Raw genomic sequence first — 23,246 nt, 5'->3', positions numbered from 1 at the left:
TGCTCTCACACTGTGAGATGTGCTGTTGTGTCGATGATACGAGCCATTTCACGCAAGACTGGTGATGTGTTTGAGATGGAAAGAGAGAGAGACAGAATATAGAGTAGAGTAGTGGGGAGTTCACTAAGCGCTATAGGAGCATGCAGACGATAGGGTACCACTAGAACTGTACCATCATAGATGGGTGAGAAAATGAGACGAGAAGGAAGTAACAAGAGGAGGCAAGGGGGGAGGAAAGAAACGAGAAAGGAGACACTAGAGTGGAAGTGAGGAAGTGAAAGGAAAGAAGAGGTGAGAAAGGAACAGAGGTGGGAGAAGATGAGTAGGAACAAGGAGGAGAGGATCATTTTCAAAATGCTCTGTTGTTACTGCAACACCTCCTACCACACTGCCATTTTCTCTGTGGAGTTCTCACTAAACCAGGACTCAGTTCATCTTGCCAGCTCCTTAGGTGGAAGTAAAGGTCACATCAAATAAAAAATGTGTGTATGTGTTGTTATATTGTGTTCCTGGGTGTATCCTTCCACTATCTATTGTTATATGTCAAATATAGGTCAGGAAATGCATTTTCTGAAAATCCAGGCCATTTTGTATTTCTAGTAAGTGTCAGGCAAGTGATTGTCCATCTTATAAACTTGAATCACCTCCCTAAAATTTCGCATCCAACACAAGTCTCTTTTTTGGCACTGACGTAAACATCATACAAAAATGTAAATATAAAATTATTTATAGCTTAAAAAATGCTTAGGATACACTCCCATCCACATGCATTTGCAGACTATTGAAAAGTTAATGGAAAGTGTGCTTCCATCTTCTGGCAATAGTTCGGGTAAGGCTCTTTTCTGTTTCAACATGACAATACCTCTGTGCACAAAGCCAGCTCCATAAAGAAATTGTTTTCAGAGTGTGGTGTGGAAGAACTTGACTGGCCTGCAGAGCCCTGACCTCAAGCCTGTCCAACACCTTTGGGATAAACTTGAACGCAGATGGTGAGCCAGGCTTTATCAACCAACATGAGTGATAGACCTCTTGTGGAAAACTTGTATGCCCCTTCTCTTTTGGGGCATGCATTTGTGTAGAGTTTGTTTAGTTTCCCCAATATACAAACTGCGCATTCTTAACTGCATTGGACAACATATACTAGACTGCTGTCTAGTTTGGGTGTGTGGTCTTTAGTGTGGGCCAGTATCTGTCTTATTATGTTCTTGGATTTAAAACACATGGATATGGTGTTTGTTGAACATCCTTCTGAGTTTCTCAGATACTCCAGATACGTAAGCAATCACAATGTTATTGCATTTACTGTTCTTTTCCTCATCAGACTTGGACTTGGGTGTCTCCAACGACCATAATGACAGCCAGGAGCACTAATAAACCAAGTGGTACTGATCATCTTGACAATGACCCCACAGAGGTTAAAAAGCTGGGATTCCCTGCCAGTCAGTCAGAAATTAAGAAACCTCTCTGATGAGAGGTAGAACACTACTGTATATTACAAGTACAAAAAATTTATTATTATTATTAAAACATATATATTTGAATATGTGAGTACCCTGGCCATGTTGCAGATCCTGAAGATTCGGTTGATGATGTCTTCGTCGATGTCTGCCGATATGAATTCGACTTGAATAGGACCATAGCAACATGAACTCTTTTCTGGCCAGTACTGCATACACAACTGTAGAAAACATAGGACAGAAGAGAGAAAGAGAGAGAGAGAGAGAGAGAAAAAAGAGAAACAAGGAAGAGAGAGAGAAAGAGAGAGAGAGAGAGAGAGAGAGAGAATAGGAATGTGAAAGAGAAATATAAAATTTACCCAGATTAAAAGGTAAATTCTATTGGATTTCCTTTCAAATAGCATAACAGCGCAAGTAATAATCAGAAGGATGTTTTCACAAAACCTTGAGTTCACTTCATTGATTATGAAGATTATCACCTCCATGGCTCAATATGAATTCAATTTTCAGGTTTTTATACTTCCACACTAAGGCATGATAAAAGAGTTATCTACATTTGGAATATAATACTATATGCAAGATTTAAATGAGATAAAGGCGATATGCTGGAAAATAACACATGAAAACAGAATTTTTACCATATTTTTCATCTACACACGTGCAAGACACACAAGAGAAATAATACTGCATATTTTTTTCAACCAGGTTTTTATTCACTTAAAATGCTAGACATGTATCAGGTGAGAATCCACTACTAATTCACAATCAACACGGGGTGATTGTGTTTGGTAACTAAATCTGTGTTAGAATGTGTTGACTACATGTGGTGCTACAATTATGTGTTGCATTTTCCCATTCTATGCAACTAGTTTAAAATTTCTGATAACCCTGTAATCCTGTGTCATGTGGAATTCTGTTAATGACTGATTATATGCTGATTATTAATTTAGCATTCTAGATTTGTAAATGTATGTATTGCTGCAATACATAAAATTAATTAATTAATTAATACAATGCAATAAATTAGCAATTGACTTATATTTTTGTGTTTTTATTGTTTTTGGGTCAGCACAATGATTTTATGAAACTAACCTCAGTAGTCAGAGTGTACTTCCAAGGACCTTCAATACACATTTACATTCATAAAAAATTGTTTCTGGGTATATTGATCAAGCTCTGTGATGTTCCAGTCGATGTGTCAACTCCTGGCTGTCTGGTGTTTTTCTGAAACTAAGTTAGGCAACAGCAGGGAAAACAGATATGGGATAAATGTGTATCTGTGTGAGCATGTTTGTATGTTTGTACCTGTGCTGCATCCATCTCATTGAGCATTACAATCGAGGAGCAGTTGTAGTCGAACACCAGCCTCCAGAAGTCGCCCATGGTGTTTGGCAAAGGATGCTGGGTAACAATGAAGGCCGCTGGCTGTTTGTGGCTCTGGAGTGTTGAGATGGATCAGAATTAAATTACAGGAGCAAGCACAAGACAAATAAACAAGTGAACAGAGCAATGCTAATTCATCGAGGCATCTCTACAGCACTAGTAAGTAAAAAATAAAACTTTAAAGAACAGAAACCAACATTCTACAAAAAGAAAATAAACACAAACTGACATCCCAAAGTATACACTTACATCCATTAATGCAGCATTGATGTAATTGGAGCTCTCCCCATCCACAGATATGAGGAAAGGCAGGCATCGGTCTGCGGATAGAACATCCAAACTGCGGTTCTTGTCGTGGTTCCTGGGTAGCAAACCTACGCTGCAGTCCTCTGGACGGACTCTTGGGGTCACTATGTTTAGAGTCTGATAGAAACATAGTTTATTATTAACCTACTTTAACTTTACTTTTCTAAAAAGATAACCTGATAAGTGAATAATATAAGAGCAAAGGAGATTGGACCAAAGAACTTAGTCCACATTTGAGGACAAAGACGTCCACAGTCACACTTTGGAGAATTACATAAGGAAAAAGTGAAGAACTTATTTTAACTTGTTTTTGAGTAAAGATTGTTCATGCTCCACAAAAAAGATTAAACCAAGAGTGTGTGTGCTTACCTGGAACTCATCTTTAATCTGGCTGGAATTGGTCTGTGGGTCCAGTCTGCTAATGTTGTAGTAAATGGCTCTGAACTCACACACTGGTATGGCTGTATTCCCACATAGACATGCCTCCAAGATGGCGTCATGAACAAACACATATTGTTCCTGCAACATGGCAAAAGTAATTGATCAAATAAATGGTGTAGTGAAATGTTCTTTTCTGGAAAAAAAGACAAATCTTTGGCCTTTGTGAATGTTGTTTGGTTAAGTTGCATCGTGTGTTTTTCAAGTGCCTGACAAACTCAAACATTTCATTGTGAACACAGTTTTTGTTTGCTTTTTGCATTTGAATTAATCATGCCTGTGTTCGTGCTCTCTCTGCAGCCTGAAAGTGAATTAAAAAAGAGTAGTGCCTTGCTCTGCAGTGTTTCTGAGCTCTGGATGAAGTGTGCTCTTTGTGCTCTAACTAGCTTGCTGGTAACAGCATCAGCCTCCATCAGCTACAGCAGCCACTGTGCATGTTAATTAACCTCTCTCTCTTTCTCTCACTTCTAGTTTTATCTAGTTATTTTATTTTTTATTTTTTTTTCCTTGTTTTCAATCACATTTTGGTTTGTCTGCTTTCTCACACATTTTCAATTTGCGTCCGACTTTATCACTCAGTCTCTTTCTATGTTAATTGTTGCCCTTGGAGTGGGGAGGAGGGTTTCAGAAGCATAACTGAAAACTGAAATTTCCTCTCCTGGCCATTACCTACTCTAGTGACATACAGATACACACAAATACAACAGCGCGCACACACACAGACAGACAGACAGACACACACACACACCCTTTCCCCTGTGCCTTTTAAAAGATTAATTGCTTTGTGTTGTGCGGAGCAGGATTATAATAGCGTCAAGCGGCTTCAACACTGACACAAATTGCTCCCACACATATTTAAAAGGCAGGGCAGGATGCATTTAGCTTGGTTTCAAGTGCAGACACACATACGCACAGACATACACACACATACATACGTAACTTGCTTTCATACCATTGCTGTCACATAAAAATACTCAAAGTGATGCCCCGGGTAACTTTCCTGATTCTAGCACTTCTGAAACCCATTCAAAAGTCAATTTCAGGCTCCGAGCTTGAGCTGTCAGTCTGAAAATGATGCTGTTTTTCTTTATTCCTAGTAAAGTTGACTTTTTGGATATGCAAGGTTTTCATCAGCAGTACAAATGGAATGCAGAGGCGGGATGGATTAGGTCAGCTTAAGGTAGCTTAGAGAAGAAATGAATACTTCTGTTCCAAAATGAAATACCAAACGTTTGAAGACGCAGATGTTTTAAAAATGATTGATAGTACAAAATTAGAACATATTATGACACTGTGTAAAGGATATAAAGTAACCTCTGTGTTTTAAGGATATAGAATAATAAACATCAAGAAATCATGTGGAAAACTGATCACATTTTGACTCTGCTTGTTCCTGTGGTGCAGATTGGTCTACTGATTAAGCTTGGCCCTTGGATCTAATTTAAGACAGCAGTATGGTCATCACTGTATAAGTGCTAGTTAGCTCAGTTACTCAGTTGACTTAGCTCTATATTTATTCATTTTAGCTGACGCTTTTATATGAAGCGACTTACAATTGCTATATATGTCAGAGGTCGCACGCCTCTGGACTATCTTTTGGCAACTTACTATTTGGAAAACCTCAAGAATAATGCAAAAACAAACTTTCAGTGTGAATGCGTTTGTGTATGTGTTTATATATGTTTGTGTGTGCATGTCACAATATATTCCTTACCATGAGCTGAGAGCTGCAACACACTTACACAAAGAATCCTTAGTCTGTGTGTGTTTGAATGTGTGTATGTGCGTGTGTTTGGTTTAGACAGTTTGTGTATACTGTATATGTGTGTTTGCACTAGCTTCATCTATTATTCAGGGGATGTTTAATATTGATAAACTGATTGGGATGGATGATATAAGACTGCAAGAAGAACTGAGAAACTCTCTCTTTTTATGCTCCTGCTTCTCATACTCAACTACAGACAGCAAATACTTCTTGCTATAAAGCATTTCATTACGTTTTGCTACCATTTTAATATCATAATATATACAATAATTATAAGCTACTGATGATTTCCTCTTACTTGAATTGGAAGTTTACATACTTCATTGTAAAAAAAAAAAAAAAAAAATCAAGAGTGCATTAGCCTTCCTGAGCAGTGTAAGTTTTGCAAAAATCGGATTGTCCAAGAAACGAGTGTGCATGTCGGATGTGCATAATGCAAATTTACACCAACCTCTGTCTGGACCATGTTGACTCGTTGTGATCTCAGCTCTCGTATGCAGTTGAAAATGTCCACCACGCCTTCATTTTCTGCCATGTCCAACATAATGTCCACTGCAATGAAGCAGCCCGTCCTTCCTGCACCAGCACTGTAGAGACAAATAATCAACCACACTATTGACTATCTAATAAATGTTACTACTACAACTTCTCAGTCCTTGGCTAGGCCTATGATTTTTTTCGTTTTTATTATTTATTTGAGTTATTGACTGTCTACAGGCCAAATTGCCGTCTAACATTAAACCTTTTACACTAACATTATGATATTATGTGATTGTGACAATCACTGATTTTTATTTATTTATATAGGTTTAATACATTTAATGGAGGAATAATAATATTACACAACTCCCATCTTCACTACGTAGAAAGAACATTTATTATTCACCAAAAAAGTTGTCAGGAAATGTAAACATATTTTCAGTATTTGAACAAACAACCCATGCTATTTTTCTACTGATCAGAACAGTCTGTAAATACTGATAGGTGTCACATTTTCCCATTAGGTGTCATATTATATTCAGGAAATGTTGCAAACCCTTAACACTTCAGTGATTGTCTGAGAAAAACTGATGGCCTATGTGGTGTTTGAAATAAACATAGTTGAGTTTGTGGGTGGAGTCTCTCTCGGTCTCTCTCTTACTCACACACACAAACATGTACAGACTTTAATACCGCATGTCAGGTGTTAAAGCGACACATCCTCAACTGTAATGCCTAGAGAGAAAAGACGGACAGATAGATGGATGAATTGAATGAGCAAGGGAGAGACGCGCAGAGAGAGGGAATGCTGTGAAGAGGTTAGTGATTGGGAGTGATAGAAGTGGTCGTCACAGGGGAGAGATCAAGGGAAAAGGAATGGATGGAGAGGGAACTGAGAGGATAAGGTATGGAGGGATGGGAAGAGAGAGGGGAAAAACCTATCTTTCACTTCGCAATCCCCCTGACAGTTCCCAGAGACAGCTAGAGAGAGGGATAGAGAGAGATAAACATAAGGAGAGAGGGGAGGGAGATAAGAGCAGAGAGAGAAGGAAAGATAGAAGTGAGAAAGAGAGAGAAAAGGAAGGAGCGCCTTGGCAGATTACCTGTCAACCTCTGTGATTAATGTTGAGACCAGAATACTGCTGGGCCCCTGTGTGCATGTGCATGCGTGTATGTGTCTGTTTCAAAGCATCATGACACAGGCCAATAGCGTCAGAGCGCCCCCGGAAATTGGAAGTGACTGCCATAACTTCCTGCCTGTCTGTCCACATACTTTTACTATAGCTGTCTGTTTACATGTCTGCTCACCTCGTTTGACTGTCCATTGCTTTCTTCCACATACTGTCTATGTGTATACTTCTTTTTTTTAATCAAATTACCCATCTGTCTTTGTCCTTTTGTATGTCTTTGTATGTTCCATTGGAGCAATTGGAGGCCATGAGACAAGGTAATGCTATATTTAGGTGCACCACTTTGTTCCTTTGCTTTTGAAGGCTTTTAAAAGTTGTCACATAAAAAAGTTGTTACTACTGATTAAGTAACAATAACTAAGTAAGTTAAATTTTTCTGAAAAATTTGGAATATCCAAATTCCTATGCACTGCGGTCCACAGATTATTAGTTGAAAACCCAGCGAGGGTATAAAAACATGTAATTTAATTTATTTTGTTCCAAGTCGACAATAAAATTTTATTTAACCATGGCAATATTCTTTTCAAAAAACAAGTCTATTTAGTTAGCTAAATTTAACAAGACTATAAACTCAGATCAGTACAGCAGATCAGAAACAGAACAGTAAAATGGGTCATTTTGGAAGTCGCTGACAAACAACCACTTTTACTGTTTAGGTATATGGACATGCAAAATCAACTTAGGTAAAAAATCACAGTGAACAACTTACCTTATTAATTTATTGTCACAGCCATTTATTATCACAATGTAATAGAGCTAAGAGCAGAGACTTTGTTGAAAACTCTGACTTTTTGACGCATTCAAGTGCTTCTGAGAGACTCTGAGAATTTCTAGGGGACAACCCTGTCTCCTAGATGTTCCATTTATACACTACATATCAAGACAATGTTTTAGCAAAATATTTCTTTATATATTTTTAGGTAAGTGTAATTGCTGTCTGGATTAAGTTCAGTGACAACTTTTTTTAACTAATAAAGGAAGTTGCTATGTTTTGCATGGGATGCAAGTTTTGGGGAAGTGATCAGAGTGGTTGGTGTATGCATACTGAGCACTTGGTATAGGTTGTGATTTTGATTACATGTTATTAAAAGACATGCCTTCTCTAGTGCTTCATGTCACTGCATACTTTGAGTATTTAACAAAGATGATGATCTTTTCCTAACCTGTAACATGTGGTGTAAACAAAAATACATTTTTGTAGTTAGTTTTTTAGTTAATCATGCTTTAGTTGTATTGAAAGTGTAGATATACTGACTGGGATGTGCGACAAAAAATGCAATATATTGTTTTTTAAATACGTACAATTCGGGACTCAGCAGAAACCTCTATTTAAAACATTTCCTCATTACATTGATGAAAAAACAGCATTCTGCTGTTCCAGATTAGTATTATATGTGATTTCTAGGAGATAGGTTTGGAATAGCAACATTCTCAATGTAAGACGTAGCTGATATTTAAACACTAGTGACATTTATATAAAAAGAACACACTAGATAATGGGCAGAAACATGCAAAGAAACTAGTTGCAAGAATGGAGCACTTGGAAATGGGTATGGTAACTGTATGAGGGTCCTTTGTCTCTACCAAGCACTATATGGCAGGTTAGGGGTTTAATACCCTGTGTTGTCACCAATTCAAAGCTATGTGTTGCATTATGGTGAAACAACAATGTAATACATTCATTTCATATGTTCATGTCAATATTAAGAATCTACTCCAAAGATTTTTTCATAGCTTTTCAAAGTGCTGACCTTTTAAAGCTTGTGCCTGCTGACAACTTGACCCCAGAGTTGAACTGTTATGTCCCTTTGAGAACAGAACATCAAGGTTAAATATACTGTCGCCATGGGGATCTTAAAACTGTCACTTTTTTTTCTTCCTCTATTCCTGGTGGATGATGGTGGTGTGGATGAAAGTCAGGTGGAAGGTGCATTTCCTTTTTTTTTCCTCTCCGTTCCATACGTTTTAAAGGTTAACACTATCTAATTTATATACAAGGCGAATAGTGTGTGTGTTTGTGTATGTGTGTGTGTGTGCGTGTTTGTATAATCATATTGGCACTGATAACCTGTGGGATTGAGAGGGAAACATGAATTGGAGAAAAGGAATAAGAAAAACAGAGTGTCAGAGGAAAGGCTGACAGAGAAAGAAAGAAGGAGATTTTCAGGGTTGTTATCAGGTCTGTTTATTTCTTTCTGCCATTCTCTGTAAGAAATATCTTTTGAATGAGGTACCTGTTCAGTGATCTAGCCAACAACTCCACTCCTCCAAAACAAACAACAAAATATGTTTGTCATTGCACATACAGTGTAACAGTTACTTATCTATCTCCACAAACAGATCATTTGTCAGTGCCTTCAGTAACCTTTCAAATGACCGTTCATTTATCTCACTGTTTTCTGATCTGCTACTGCTGTTTAGTTTTGTAAGAGCGCAAAAAAACTACTTAGTTAAGGTTTGAGTGGCCATGGTTACAAGAATTACATTGTGAAGGTTAAAGAACGATGAATGATGAAAAAATGATTGTTCTTATGTAGTATGTATGATGCTTTGGCGATATTGTTGTTACACATTCATGCCAATAAAGCTATTTTGAATTGAATTGAATTGAATTGAATGATTGTGGTCATCGTCAAAAGAATCCAATGTTGACAGGAAATGAGCTGTGGTTATCTTGTGGCTAATGCACACTGTTTGCTGACCTATTCATCCAACCTGACCTTTTGTGGCACTAATAACAATGGCATAGTAATTCTGCCTCTGTTCCTGACAGATATGTGTCACTGTTACACTGCTGCTAGAGCCCTTGTCAGGTAAACCTAAACACTGGTTGTGTCAGACATTTAAACACATATGTTGTTGTATTTACTGATGAGGACATATTTTGAGGTTATGTGTAAGTACTCTATGTGCATGTGTGTTTGTCTGTCTTTATGTATGTATGTGTGTATGAGGGTGGGTGGTTATAGAACAACACATACTGCCAAGGATTTAATCTTGGAACTATTAAGTCAATAACATGCTCGTTTCACGCAAACCCAAACCAAAACCAAAACCAAAACCAACAATCCCTGTGCTTATTTATTTGGTTTGTGTTATACTGGCCTGGCAAAATCCTTTGCTCTCTTGCCATGCTGGTGAAAGGCAAGAGCCAAGAGCTGTATAACTGAGCGAGTGGCTGTGTTTGTTTGTCCTTGTCTGGTCTGTGCAGCCACTGACCAATAGGATCAGGGAATTAGGTTTATTTTCTGTACAAAACCTGTGTGTAGGTGTGCGTCTGTGTTCTTACCTGCAGTGTGCCACTATAGGCCCAGCATCAGGCGGGTTGAGGAACTTGACTTGTCGTATGAAGCCAAGCAGTCCAGTGGCATAACAAGGAACTCCATGGTCTGGCCAGCTAGTGAAATGAAACTGACGGAGTTCCCGGATCTCATGATGACCCTTCTGAAAAACACACGGGAGAGAAACCTAAGTTGCAAATTTTACCATGGCTATTGCTGAAAACGTATGGAAGATTTTATTGGACTTTAATATTTGTAACCCACAGAAAACAATCCACAAATGTATGATGCGCAAAGATTTCACTATCTACAAATATGTACATTTTACACATGTATTTGTGATGTGTAAAATCATATCCACGAGTGACTTCTAAACAAATTTAACATGACCCACAAATTGACAGAAAGCAATCTGCAAATGTGCAAAAACTGTTTTGCGTGTCACTCTGTATTTTTGTGGATATGATTTTACACATCACAGATGTAAAAATACATATTTGTGGATAGTGAAATATTTGCGCATCATAGTCCACATTTGTGGATTGTTTTCTGTGGGTTACAAATATTACAGTCCAATAAAACCTTCCATAAAAACGTTTCTGAATTCTGCCACTTTGTCTCTTGATGATGACAAATGCATGGATCTCACAAATCTTAGCATGGCCCTTTTGGGTAAGACTGACAAGAAGACATATCATGGTTCAGCAGCTTAATTTACAGCAGGGATTTCAAGAATCTAGGGGCCATGCTGCCTCTTTGGCTTCAGATGGAAAATAAATCAATCTTGTGGATGTCAAGATGGCACTTGGGGCCACTTCTGGGAATGAGAGACAGGAAGACTTATCTTGGCTCATTTGCCTAATTTACAGAGGAGATTTGAGGAAACCGATGGCCATTTTGGCTCCAAAAAAAAGATTAATTGATTTTACAAATCTCATGATGGTCCTTTTGGGAAAGACTTACAGGAGGAAATGCCATGGTTCAGTTAAGATGCACAATTTACACTGATATTTTACATATCTGACAGTTATTTTGGCTCATTTCTGTATGCATTTTAGCATTTTAAGACATCACAAGTACTCACAGATATCAGGAAGCTTCAAAATACTGTTTTCTTACAACTCAGAAAAAAATAGGCAATGGAATCTGCATTTATTAAACAATTAAATTTTTTTGAGAAAAGTAGAATTTTATGATGTACCAAAATACATTCACTTCAACAGTAGAGCTAAGGAAACTGCTTGCTGAAAATAAAGACTTTTAAATACCAAGTTAAAGAATAAATTAGGCTCCACACCACTTATTTTGGCTATTCTTCGAAAGAGATACAGAAAGAGACATTTTGGTATATAACAATGGAGATTAAAGGAAAATGAGATGGCAACAAGCATCCAATGTGGCAGTCCACGAGATAGCATCTTGACATTTTAATGATGAACTTTAGAGAAACAAAGGGTTGGTAAATACTTTCCTGTCTAACAATGGGGATAGTATTAAGAAACTGAAGATAAGTTATGATGCTTAATAGAAAGGCAATTAAGTCTTACATCAGAGTGCCTCCCTGGGACAATGACATAATGTCTCAAAAATGAGGTGGCAGCATATTGTACTAAGCGGATGAAGATACACAAAAACTTCTGTTCTGCATCACTAGAGATTCTGCACTCCATGGTGAAAGTCAGAAAATTTAAAGACATGATTAGTCTACTTTTTTTTCAATTAGTAATAATTTTATGAACTAGGGATAAAATGGTCATTTATGTGATTTTCTCAGCCCAGTGAATGATATTGTTCCCCATGAAAAAAATAGGAAGATTGAATTTGATCTACATGGTGAAACTTGAGTGATTGTTTTGATTATGGTGTGTCTAATTTCAATGAAAGTTTGTTTTTTCTCTTATCCATGACTAAATAATTAAATATACCCTTGATGGCTGTGGCTTAGATGGTAGAGAGGCTCATCTAGTTATTGGGGATTCGATTCCTAGCTCATCCCAGTCCACTTGAGTGGGCCAAATTGCTCCAGATGGCTGTGTCATCAAGTGTGTTTGTTTGGGTCAGCTTAGTATCAAGTGAGTGCTTTGGATAGAAAGCGCTGTATTGATGAGCAGTTGGTACCTTGATTGACAGTGACGACAGCCTCCGCCATCAGTGTATGACTGTGTGTGTGTAGGCTATGTGTTGTAATACACTTTGACTGGTCAGTAGACCAGAAAATCGCTATATAAATACAAGTCCATTTACAATGACACACCTTGAAACTAAGCTTAGTCTTAGGGCTAAGAGGACTTGCTTCAAGTTCCCTGGACTTTGTGTAGGATATGTATGACCCTGTCTTCAGCTTGCAGTGGTTATATTTTCCTCCACAACACTACATGCTTCTGCTTTAATAATTAAAACCATTCTATTCCATTATACTGTTCTAAACTTAATGGAGCTTAAATGGAGGGACCCATTTCCTCTTCAGTTTACTCTCTAAGAATAGAACTGGAAGGTAACTGTTGTTATTGCGGCTCCCATTCTGGCTCTGGTAGATAGACAAGGTTGTAGTGAATTGTTTGTCTTGGCAGACTGCCTTATGATAACCTGAGAAGCAAGGATAACACAAGGAGGAGAAAAATGGGGGAGGGGTCAAGAAACAGACTGTGAGTGGGTAGGGGGAGAGGGGTCAATGACGAGGGTGGGTAATGAGAGATAAAGTGAGACAGAGGAAATGTGGTTTTGAGAAGGATTAAGTGACAGATGTGACAAAGAAAAAGGAGACAGAGGAGAGGAGAGAACCAGAGAAACAAAGAGAATGAGAGAAAGGTGGGAGCAAAGAGGAGAAAAATCAAACCCAGAAAACCACGAGGTGATTTGATAACTTGACTTCCAATTGATTTGCTCTCTTGTGATGTTGAAATTACTTCTCTAAATCGATAGACGGCAGCCAGGGCCTCCATGACTGGTCGGTGAAAAAAAACCCAAAACAACAACAACAACATTAAGGTGCTTGACATGATGGAAATAGGTGATGGAATACTGTAGAACCTTTCTTCACTATGAAAGTGGAAAATGATCTCTGGTGCTTTTTACGCCGTTCTTTAAATGTTACACTTCTCAAAACAAATTTTCAATGAATGACTGACAAATAACATTTTATTGTTCTGTAGTCAACATTCATTCTCAAAATGCATTTGCAGCTTTTGGTTTTACAAGTAAGAGCCAGACAAACATTCTCCATAGTCCTATTACTTGTCCTGTTGTTATTTGTCTTATCAGAAAATGCACATTGTTTTAGTAGTAAAGCTTCTCATGACTATTTTTTAAATGCTTTATCTCACAAATACAGGTACAAACCTCTCTGACTACCTTTCAGAGAGGTTACTTTTTTACTAGATCAGCAGTATGTTTTATAAAGTCGGCAAAAGACACAGAATTTGTCTTCTGGACTTTACCACCCGTGATTCCATTAACAGCAGCACATGTGCGCCACATGTGGAGTAAGCTTGGTAATGATGTAGCCTCTACACGTAGCCTATGAAAACAAAACCAACGTTGTAGCTAACGAATGACATCTGCATTGTTGTGTTCGCTGTCACTTTACCTGGACTATGCTTGTCAAATATCCACTGTGTCTGTGTCTCGTAACGTAATAGATAACAACTCTATTTGTGTTTCTCTGCAAAATGCTAAAATGGGTCGCCACCGTTAATATACCTGGGCAGCCCGTCCAAATAAAGCATGTGTAGGAATCGCTGCATACAGTAGACACTCTGTTTTAACATATTATTGTTATTATTGGGGTGGCTGTGACCCAGGGGGTAGAGCAACAGTCAAATTATCGGAAGGTTGGTGGTTCGATTCTCAGCTTCCCCAGTCTGCATGTTGAAGTGTCCTTCGGCAAGACACTGACCCCAAATGTCTCCCGATGGTTGTTCCATTGATGTGAATGAGTTAATTTCCGTTTCTGGTGATCATTTTGCAATTTAGCCTTTGCTCATCAGTCTATGAATGTGTCTGAATGGGCTGAATGTCAGCACTTTGAGTGGTTGGAAAGACTTGAAAGGCGCTATACACATACAGGCCATTTACCATTTACCATTATTATGTTATTAGGGCCCGAGCAGGAAACATGTGAGGTCCTTATTGAAACTGAAGGAATTTCTTTCTGCTAATACAGCACATAAAACATGCTAAAATACTAACAAAACTTTGCACAAAATTCTCGCAAAAAATGTACGTATAATATTTTTTTTTGTGCATGGGCGTGGCAAAATGGCTCACAGTCCTATTACAAGTCCTTGAGATCCATGGGAAGATCCATGAGAAACACATATTGATTGTTGTGGTAAAGGAAAAGAGTAAAAAAAAAAAAAAATCATTATCTGACAACAAAACAGAATCCATGACCTTTATCTCGAAACCTTAACTAAGACAGACTAACTGTGCTGTGTTGCTCTATTAAGTTTGTCTTACTCAGACTTTGTAGTTAAAGGACAACTGTTTTCTGGGGGAAAATATGGCTTGATTGCCAGGTGCTGCTTAAGCACAGCCTCCCCGTTCATTTCAGTGAGAGCACTACTTTGTATTACTCAAACAGGACCTTCCTCATTTGTATTTCATCTTCTCACAACAACCTAGCCCAAATAAAGAAAGAGACTGCCTATTCTTATTCACATCCACATCTGAACACAGTCAGAGAGGTGGTGAGGGTTTTAAGCATTGTAAACAGTTAGACAAATAGCGTTTCAACCCACTTCAGGCAGGGTTTTTCCAGTTTGACATAAGCTTGTTATACACATCTCTCAAACCATCTGTCTAATCTGTCTAATATGTGTACGTGATGTGGTCTTCAAAGTTGTCTTTTTTGGCCAGTAGATTTGTGTACACGCATGCAATTGTTTGGTTTCTCCAGATCTGAGCGCCATAGAGCAGATTACTCTTCTGCTGTTTTGGATGTGGTCCATCGGGTGAACTAAACCCTGTTGAAGTTTCTTGTTGGGTCCAAACAATACTGAGAAACTGCGTTTAGTACAAATTCTAAAAAATGTATTTTACATTCTACATATTGGACTAAAAGGCTGTGCTTTTTTTTGTGCCAGGTGTTTGTCTGGGATTCTGGGACGACCTGCTTTCAGGATCTGGATAAGATCAGATCAGGAAAATCACTGTCTAACTGTGGTGGATATGATCATGATGATATGATCATGTGGATTATATGACTCAGACACTGCTCTGTGTGAGTGGGATTTCGGTTCATTTCAGTGCTGAGTTTGACATTGGAAATGGAAAATTATGTTACCATCCACTCAGACATGAATGTCTGAAATGTCTTGGGATATGTCTGTTTTTTGTTTGTTTCTCTCTCTCTCACACACACACGCACGCACGGGCACACACTCTTTCTTTGAGTCTTACTCTCTTGTCCTCAGTGCTTGGTTAATCTCCTTGAATGTGCCATTAATAAACCTTTTCATTAAGATCCTGTTCTCATTATTCCCTGCAATTAAAGCTATTTAACTGTCGTGGAGAACCTGAATATACTCTCTCTCCCCCTCTGTCTTACTTTCTCTTTGTTCTTCACATTCATCACCCCCCCCCACACACACACACACAAACACACAAACACACAATCACAGAACACACTGTAGTTTAAAGATGGAGAATTTTGTGTGTGTCTGGTGTGTGTTTGTACATATTAATGCATACTGCAGAATGACAGGCATTTTAAAATCTGCTTTCCTTTGAATGTTAAAGTACTCATGCACACACAGAAACACACACATAGAGGTGGTATGGATTAATGGCTTGCTAAACGAGCTGACAGCGTGGACTTGAAGACTTGTCTTCATAAGCTGCTTTTGCACAAGTGAAGGGGGAAGGAAATACAGGATGGAGGAAAACGGGAGAGTGAGACAAAACGAGGCAGGAAAAGAGCAACATTTTAGGTATTACAGGTGTCTGATAATAAATGCGTATTATATTTGTACATTAATGTAAGAATTAATCGTTATCGACTACAATGAAGAATTGCCACTATTGACTATTTTTTTGTCATTTTAGATACTACAGGATTTGAATGTAGCAGTGTACTGTATACTTCTCTGACAACACTACACTGTTTCTAATAATTAAATATAAGTCTTAAATATATCCACTGAAATCATTACCCGGAACGAAAAAGAAAGAGAAGTAGAATGTTAAACGGGGGGGGGGATATAACATAGAAAGGCAAAGTAATGGATCTTTTTCTCTTATTGTGAAGTAGTTCTGCTGTTTTTCCATTCACAGAGCACTGGAGAACAGTATCACAGCAAGGATGGTACATTGTTCCACTTGCACTTTTTGTCTTTTTCCTCCTGCCTGATTACAAGGGCCGCAATTATGCTTTCAATCTTCCTCTTAAACACCGAGAAACAAACAAGTAACACTGCTTGCTTCCCTCAATGAAATGAATGTAATGGTAATCCAGGTTTTGGGTTTACAGAAAATGGAAGTGATAAGTAACATGTAGCAATGAGGGTAACTGAGCATCTACAGGGCATGAGAGGGTTTTAAATCCCATCTGAGGTCTTGTGGGAAGTATTCTGTAAACCAGACCAACAATATATTGATATAACATCAAAGTTTGTCACATTTATTTACCACTTTTTTCTGTTTTTTGGGGGAATAATTGAAATCCATATGACATATTGGGGTCCCTATATTATAAACAGATGCATTAAAAATTCAAGGTCTCCGTTTGTTTTCTGGTTGATGATGTTTACTCGTTTACCTTCTGGACAGTGAATGTCCGTATGACGTATTCAGCAAGTGGTTCTGTTTCTATCAGGGTCACCTTGATGTCTCCATAAACCTCTGTCTCATCCGGCCAGTAACGAACACACTTCACCTGGAAAAGACCATTTAGATTCTTACAATGTAGTTAAATTTGCATGCTGGTTATTATCACCGAAAGAGCATTAACAGAGTGGGATGAAGCAGAAGTCAAGATGATCACCATCTAATAGATTAATAATAGACATTAATTATTTGACATTTGAAAGTTACTGATTTGAAATTACTGGATAACATTGTAAAGTCACATAAGCTCCCACGAAAGAAAAGCCAAGGCTGTATTATTGTGGAGCCAGATGTGATAATACCACTTGTAATTAGACTACACATTTGGATACAGATATTTGGAGTGATGAAATATTTTGGTTACAAATCTGTTGGAATTTTATTTGGTTTACTGCCCCCAGCTCCACTTTATTTTACTATCTTTACCTGTCTTGACCAGTGAAATATCTGATTCCACCTTCTCAGAATCCAGCAAAGCAGGGATAGGCGTGATGTTCTTATATGAGCACATAAACTCCCCAGGAAGGACATGTTGCTGGATAGGTTGGAGTACAAAGTATCTGACTAAACTGGGGACCAGGGTTCACCATCCCCACCAACAATCAGTGTTATTTGTTTCTGGTTTTCTTCTTTACATGCTTTTATGTTTTGAGTTACAGTCGGCTTTCTCCATCAAGTTGATTTCTTAAACAATGTGTAAACAAGAAATTTGGTTCTCATGATCTGTGGTAGGGGATTAGAGAATACCCAACCAGATTTCTCCTGGAGAACGCTGACTTCTTGGACATGTACACAGGTAACAAAGTTTAAAATTGACTGACACAGCATCTTCTGTCATTAATGCAGTTCTTAAAAGCGAGCTGCCGTTTCAGAAAGGTTTGGGTAACTTGGTGACTTAAGTCAAACCACATAAAGGTCCGCTGAAACCAAGTACTTTAATTGACTAAACTAAACTTTTACTTTACATTTTTGGAACTCATATGAGTCTGTTTGGAATGTGATAACAAGATATATATATAAATGTTTAGACATAGGAACTTGTCTAGCAGTTCAAACTTTTGCTCTCTCGATAACTGTTATACTTATCCATGGTTCTGACCTAGGTATACTTTTATAAACTAGATTTGCAACTTTACTGGGGTATTATGAAATGATCTGCCATAAGATATCATTCTATTTTTGATTGGACTGTAACTGTAATAAAGACAAAAAAACTTGAATTAATGACTTATGTAACTGTATACCTCTACGGTTATTAGATCTCTTCATCAAACACACATACACACATTTTGTAATCTCTTGGATGATGAACTCACCCTGCCCACCTCCACTAGGTTGGTAACCATGACGATAGAGGCTGAGTTTTCCTGCCAGACCATCCTCCAGAAATCTCTCACCGTTTCCTGCATGGGCCCTGACACACCCACATAAATTAGAGACATATGCATACTGATACACACATACAGAGCACATGCACACAGGTGTATGAATGTATAAACACACATTCACTCCAACGTCACGTAAAAATCACGTCACCACTGAAAGCACATACTGACTACCACGGCGCACATGGAAACATACACACATAAACAGGGAAACACACGTGTGCACACACACTTGCACTCACACACTATCAATCCCAGATAGTGGTTCGGGGGTTTGAGGTAATGGGGTCTTAAATTTGTCAGGGGGATTTTATACGGCGGTTTAGATTTAGGAGGTTGTGGTAATAGCCTTCCAGCCCGGAAGGACGACATTTACCAGGTGGCTGACACACACACACTCACACACACTCACACACACACACAAACACACACTTGTATCGGCACAAATGTAGAATCACACATACAGCCTTCTCACACACACTCATCATGTTAGTTTAATTACCTTGTGTGGCGATGTAATGTCTGGGTCTATGGTACCCCTATGAGACAGAAAAAAAAGTGAAGCATAAAACAATGTCTCCATACTTTCGTCATCTCCCTCTTTATCTAACCATAGTCTAACTCTCTTTCCTTTAAATTGTCCTCATTTTCTCTATTTTAGTATGTTACTTTTCCTGTTCCCTCACTTTATTATTCTTTTCTTTCTTTCTTTATTCCATCTTCTCTTTCTAATTTTCATCTTTTCCTTTCTCTTTCTTTCTTTTCCCAGGCTATCCACTTTTCTGTGTCTTCCCAAAAGGGTAAAATATTATATTGCAATTCAAAATCAACATATAAACTCCCTACAACCAATTGTAAAAGTTTGTCTCCTTTCATTCACTTCTAGCTTTGTCCCATTTTACTTTGTTCATTTCTACATCTGTTGGTCTCACAGCCTGCTTCTCTTGTTCCTTCTTAATCCATCTTTTCCTCTCTCTTACATCATTTATTCCTCCCTTTCTCCTGCTGAAGTGAGTCCTTACTTTTTCTCCTTTTTTAATTATCCCCTCCTCTTTCACTTGTTTCCTTCTTACTCCGCCTTTCAATCAATTTCTGCTTCCCTTTATGTCCACCTTCCTCCCTCCTTTCCTCTCTTTCTATCTTGCTTTTTCTCATCCCTTCTATCAATCAAGCAGATGGACTAACTTATTCCTTCTTCCTTCTCACTTCAGTTTCGTCCTCCCATCCTTTTCCCCTGTTAATATGTCCCATTTCCCTCCCAGTCCCTTCACTCCACACAGAGGCATAACTGAAGGTCGTTTTCTAAATAAACATCAAATTAAATAATAGCAGGATCTTAATTTTTCCACTATAGGACAGATGAAAAGCGCATGACTCTCCCCCCTTGTCCTTGCACACCCCTCCTCACACCCAATGCCTTCCAATGAGATGGATAACCTTGTTGATATAAAAACACGTCCCTTTCATATTGTCATTAAGACCACGCTCTGAGTATCTTCACTGAGGAGATGTATTGTTTTGGTTTAGTTTTCCAATTCCCCCCTCCTCTTCTTGAAAAAAACTATCTTGTTTGTGGAGACTGATTAAAAATAAGCATTATAATAATTCATTAAGACTACCATTATAACAGTCATCTGTGAGCGAGAAATTAAAGTGATAAGCGAAGCACTTAGAGAAGAGGAGGAGGAAACAAATGGATGGATGGGAAAGGTAGGGAGAGCAGGACAACAGTGGGAATGTGGGACAGAGTTAATAAGGGAAAAGGGTATTGAAGGCAGACAGCTTAATGGGAGGAAAAAAGAATCATTCTAGTATTCTGATGATTTTACCAGCAACTAGATTTATTTATGTATTTATTTAAGAAATGCAGCTCAGATGGCTCCATTTGTTGCAGTATCCTGAGTGAGTGTATATGTGTGAGGGTTGATGCATGTGAATATGTGATATCTCTTTTAGTTTTCTCCAGTGTTGAAACATCTTTGCCCTTGCATTGTCATACAACTTTCTTCTCTGTTTATACTCTTCCGACCTTTCCTCTTTGGCTGTTCTTCTGCCATCTGTACCTCTTCACAGTGCCTGAAAACCAGCACATTCGAATGTGCTGGTGTATAGAACTGTCTCTCACACTGCCTCCACCCATCATTCCTGTGCATGAGCCATAATGCCATCTGTTGCTGTGCATGAAACCTAGATTATTTTAAGAGAGCTATTCAACCATTTGGAAATATTCTTTGAATTTAACAAAGTGTATCAGATTACAATCTATCTACTATCCCTTTCAAAGTATAAATGTGTGAGTGTGTTTGTGTGAATGTATAAACACTTACATCAATATAATTGGCGTTGATGTAGTCAGAATGGGGGTCTCCATCGAGCAGCTGCAGTCGGACCCTGGTGTGATCATCTGAGGGGTCAGATAGCACAAAAATACAACAGGCCTAAAGTTACATTTACCCACAGATCGGAGCAGCTAACTGGGGGAACTAATCAACTAACCAGGCCCAAAGTTATGAGACCTACCAAGCAACCTGCAGTCCTGCAAATTATGACTATCAAAGCAATGTCTTGGTTGAGCATATACAGTACTTCACTTTTATCCATGAATTTATAATAAATATTATTTGTATAAGTCTGGATGATGGGGCAAACACTGTTTCCATAATGAGCTGCCTTTATCAGCAAATACTAGTTTATATACTGCCAAATAATCCATAATCTTGCAACAGTGTGACCACAAATTGAAACTCTTTGATTATTGTCTCTATTTTAATTCCAGTTACTCTTAAATACTTGAAACCCTTTGCATAGTCTTCCTGGTGACTCCCAAGAAGAGATACTCCGCAATTACAACAATATGTTCCACTCTACCTTGAAGCTGTTTATTACCACTGGTTATTTGCAGAAATCAGACGAATGTCAACATGGTTTAAAACTGCATCTTCTTCTCCCTTGTTGTTTTAAATTCAAAGAACATACTTTTGCTTGGATGTTTTAGAGGTGTAAAATCCCATGTTGGATAATTGACAAGGAAGGTGACTGAAGTAGTGCACACAAAAGAAATGTAAAATTACCTTAATAATTGTAATGACTCAAAGATCTTGCATATTACCACTGAAAAAAGGATAATAAATACTACACATGACCTGTTTTAAATAACAGATGATATCTATGAGCATTTCACATAGCACAACCATGGATCAGTGGTGAGAGCCATTGTCAAACTACACGTCATCAAAATTAAATATGCTTTTTCCCTTTCCTCTGAATTTCATTTAGTTTGTTTGGAGCTCTAATAGCCATCCACAGCATTAGGACCGTATGGGGATGATTATGGTTAATGACAGACAGTGATTTGGTTTAGTCACAACGGCAGTTGATTGCAAATGAAGCAGACATGATTTAATCTGATTATCTATGTTTTTCTCTCTTATTCTCATCATTTGTCTTTCTTGCACTGATATTCATACTTAATGTTTTTCATTTTCTGAGATATATTCAAATTTTTGGAAAAAAAATGTGAGAGATTGAAGTCAACAGCAGAGAGGAGGTGGGTGAATGAGAGATGAAATGAAGAAAACGAGAAGAGGGGAGTAAGAAAGAGGTAAAAAGATGAGGTGGAGCAGAAGTTGGCAAGTATAAGGTTGGATGAGGACAAAAGAGAATGAGTGCTAGGAGAAGGGGGGATGGGAAGAAAGAAACTGGCAACCGAGGGGAGAAATAAAAAAGGGATCACCTCTGTGTTTCTTTGAAGTCATTGAAATGCTAATGCATATGACTTTACTGATTGATGCAAAGCTACAGCGGGGTGGAGTGCTTAAAGCAAGTGCACAGTGAGCTGGCTGCGGTTAGCCTGCAAGCGAGTCTGCAGTGAAGACATCTGAACTGTGTTAGAAAATTAGATCAACATTTTTGCGCCAATGCTTCAGGTTTCTGCTTTTGAATAATTTTACCTCCTGAAATTCACAAGTAGGCATTTCAAAAGCTAATTATTCTCTGAAAATGTGTTTAGATGCAACAACACAACTGCCATGCCTATAGCTTTACACACACAATATAGCTAAAACATACTTTGTAGAAGCAGGATTTGTTTTTTTTACCCAATTTGAATCAAAACTCAAATTCATCTTCCTCAAAAAGAAACTGTGCCTCGGAAACAGAGCTTTTATGTGAGCATCTACTGTGTGGTCAATGACTCATACCTACAATTGTAACCCATTTCCTCTATGTTTATAGTGTGGGCTTGGGGGTAATCATTTTGTCAAGTAGGCGTTAACATTTTTGTTTTGGTGAATATCTTGAATAGATGTGTGAATTGTCTATTCATGGCTAGAACAAAAGGAGGCTTCCAGTGGAGACAAAATAATCAAAGTAGCAGAAAATTGCCAAGAACTCATTTTGAAAACGAGATCCTTTGGAACACCACTGAATATACCAATTCACAGATAAAGACCTTGAGATGTAGATAAAACATCTGTAAAAAGGTAAAAGTGGATTTGAGATTAACAATGCTAACGCTATACTTGCTAACATGCTAACCGCGACTAGGATCACAACTTTTACAAACTGCATAATATTGGTATAGTATTAGTATTATACCATAGTATAGGATTAAATCATATTATTAAAGTCAGTTGATTAAGTTAATAGTGTTATTAGGACATGGGTCTTCTTCAATTTAAGCCATAGCCTTTATTTTAATGTCATCTATCAAACATTATCTTTGGAGCTGAGCTGTT

The 23,246-nt window shown here is 38.0% G+C and overlaps 1 protein-coding gene across 1 annotated transcript in view; it reads right to left on the bottom strand.

Annotated features, from left to right (window-relative positions):
• The window catches only part of ptprt (protein tyrosine phosphatase receptor type T), a 334,210-nt gene that overhangs the window by 10,120 nt on the left and 300,844 nt on the right, over positions 1 to 23,246 (bottom strand). Inside the window, exons 25-34 of the mRNA XM_046028632.1 lie at positions 20,838 to 20,923; positions 19,013 to 19,049; positions 18,442 to 18,539; positions 17,058 to 17,174; positions 10,309 to 10,463; positions 5,801 to 5,936; positions 3,516 to 3,665; positions 3,090 to 3,263; positions 2,763 to 2,894; positions 1,553 to 1,678 (exon numbers count right to left, since the gene is read on the bottom strand). Of these exons, the coding sequence (XP_045884588.1) occupies positions 1,553 to 1,678; positions 2,763 to 2,894; positions 3,090 to 3,263; positions 3,516 to 3,665; positions 5,801 to 5,936; positions 10,309 to 10,463; positions 17,058 to 17,174; positions 18,442 to 18,539; positions 19,013 to 19,049; positions 20,838 to 20,923 (1,211 nt within the window). The remainder of the gene's footprint in view (positions 1 to 1,552; positions 1,679 to 2,762; positions 2,895 to 3,089; positions 3,264 to 3,515; positions 3,666 to 5,800; positions 5,937 to 10,308; positions 10,464 to 17,057; positions 17,175 to 18,441; positions 18,540 to 19,012; positions 19,050 to 20,837; positions 20,924 to 23,246) is intronic.

The sequence above is a fragment of the Micropterus dolomieu genome, linkage group LG18 (assembly GCF_021292245.1).
Source record: "Micropterus dolomieu isolate WLL.071019.BEF.003 ecotype Adirondacks linkage group LG18, ASM2129224v1, whole genome shotgun sequence".
NCBI lineage: Eukaryota > Metazoa > Chordata > Actinopteri > Centrarchiformes > Centrarchidae > Micropterus > Micropterus dolomieu.
The sequence above is the reverse complement of the archived record's forward strand: the minus strand, read 5'-3'. Positions and strand labels throughout refer to the sequence as shown.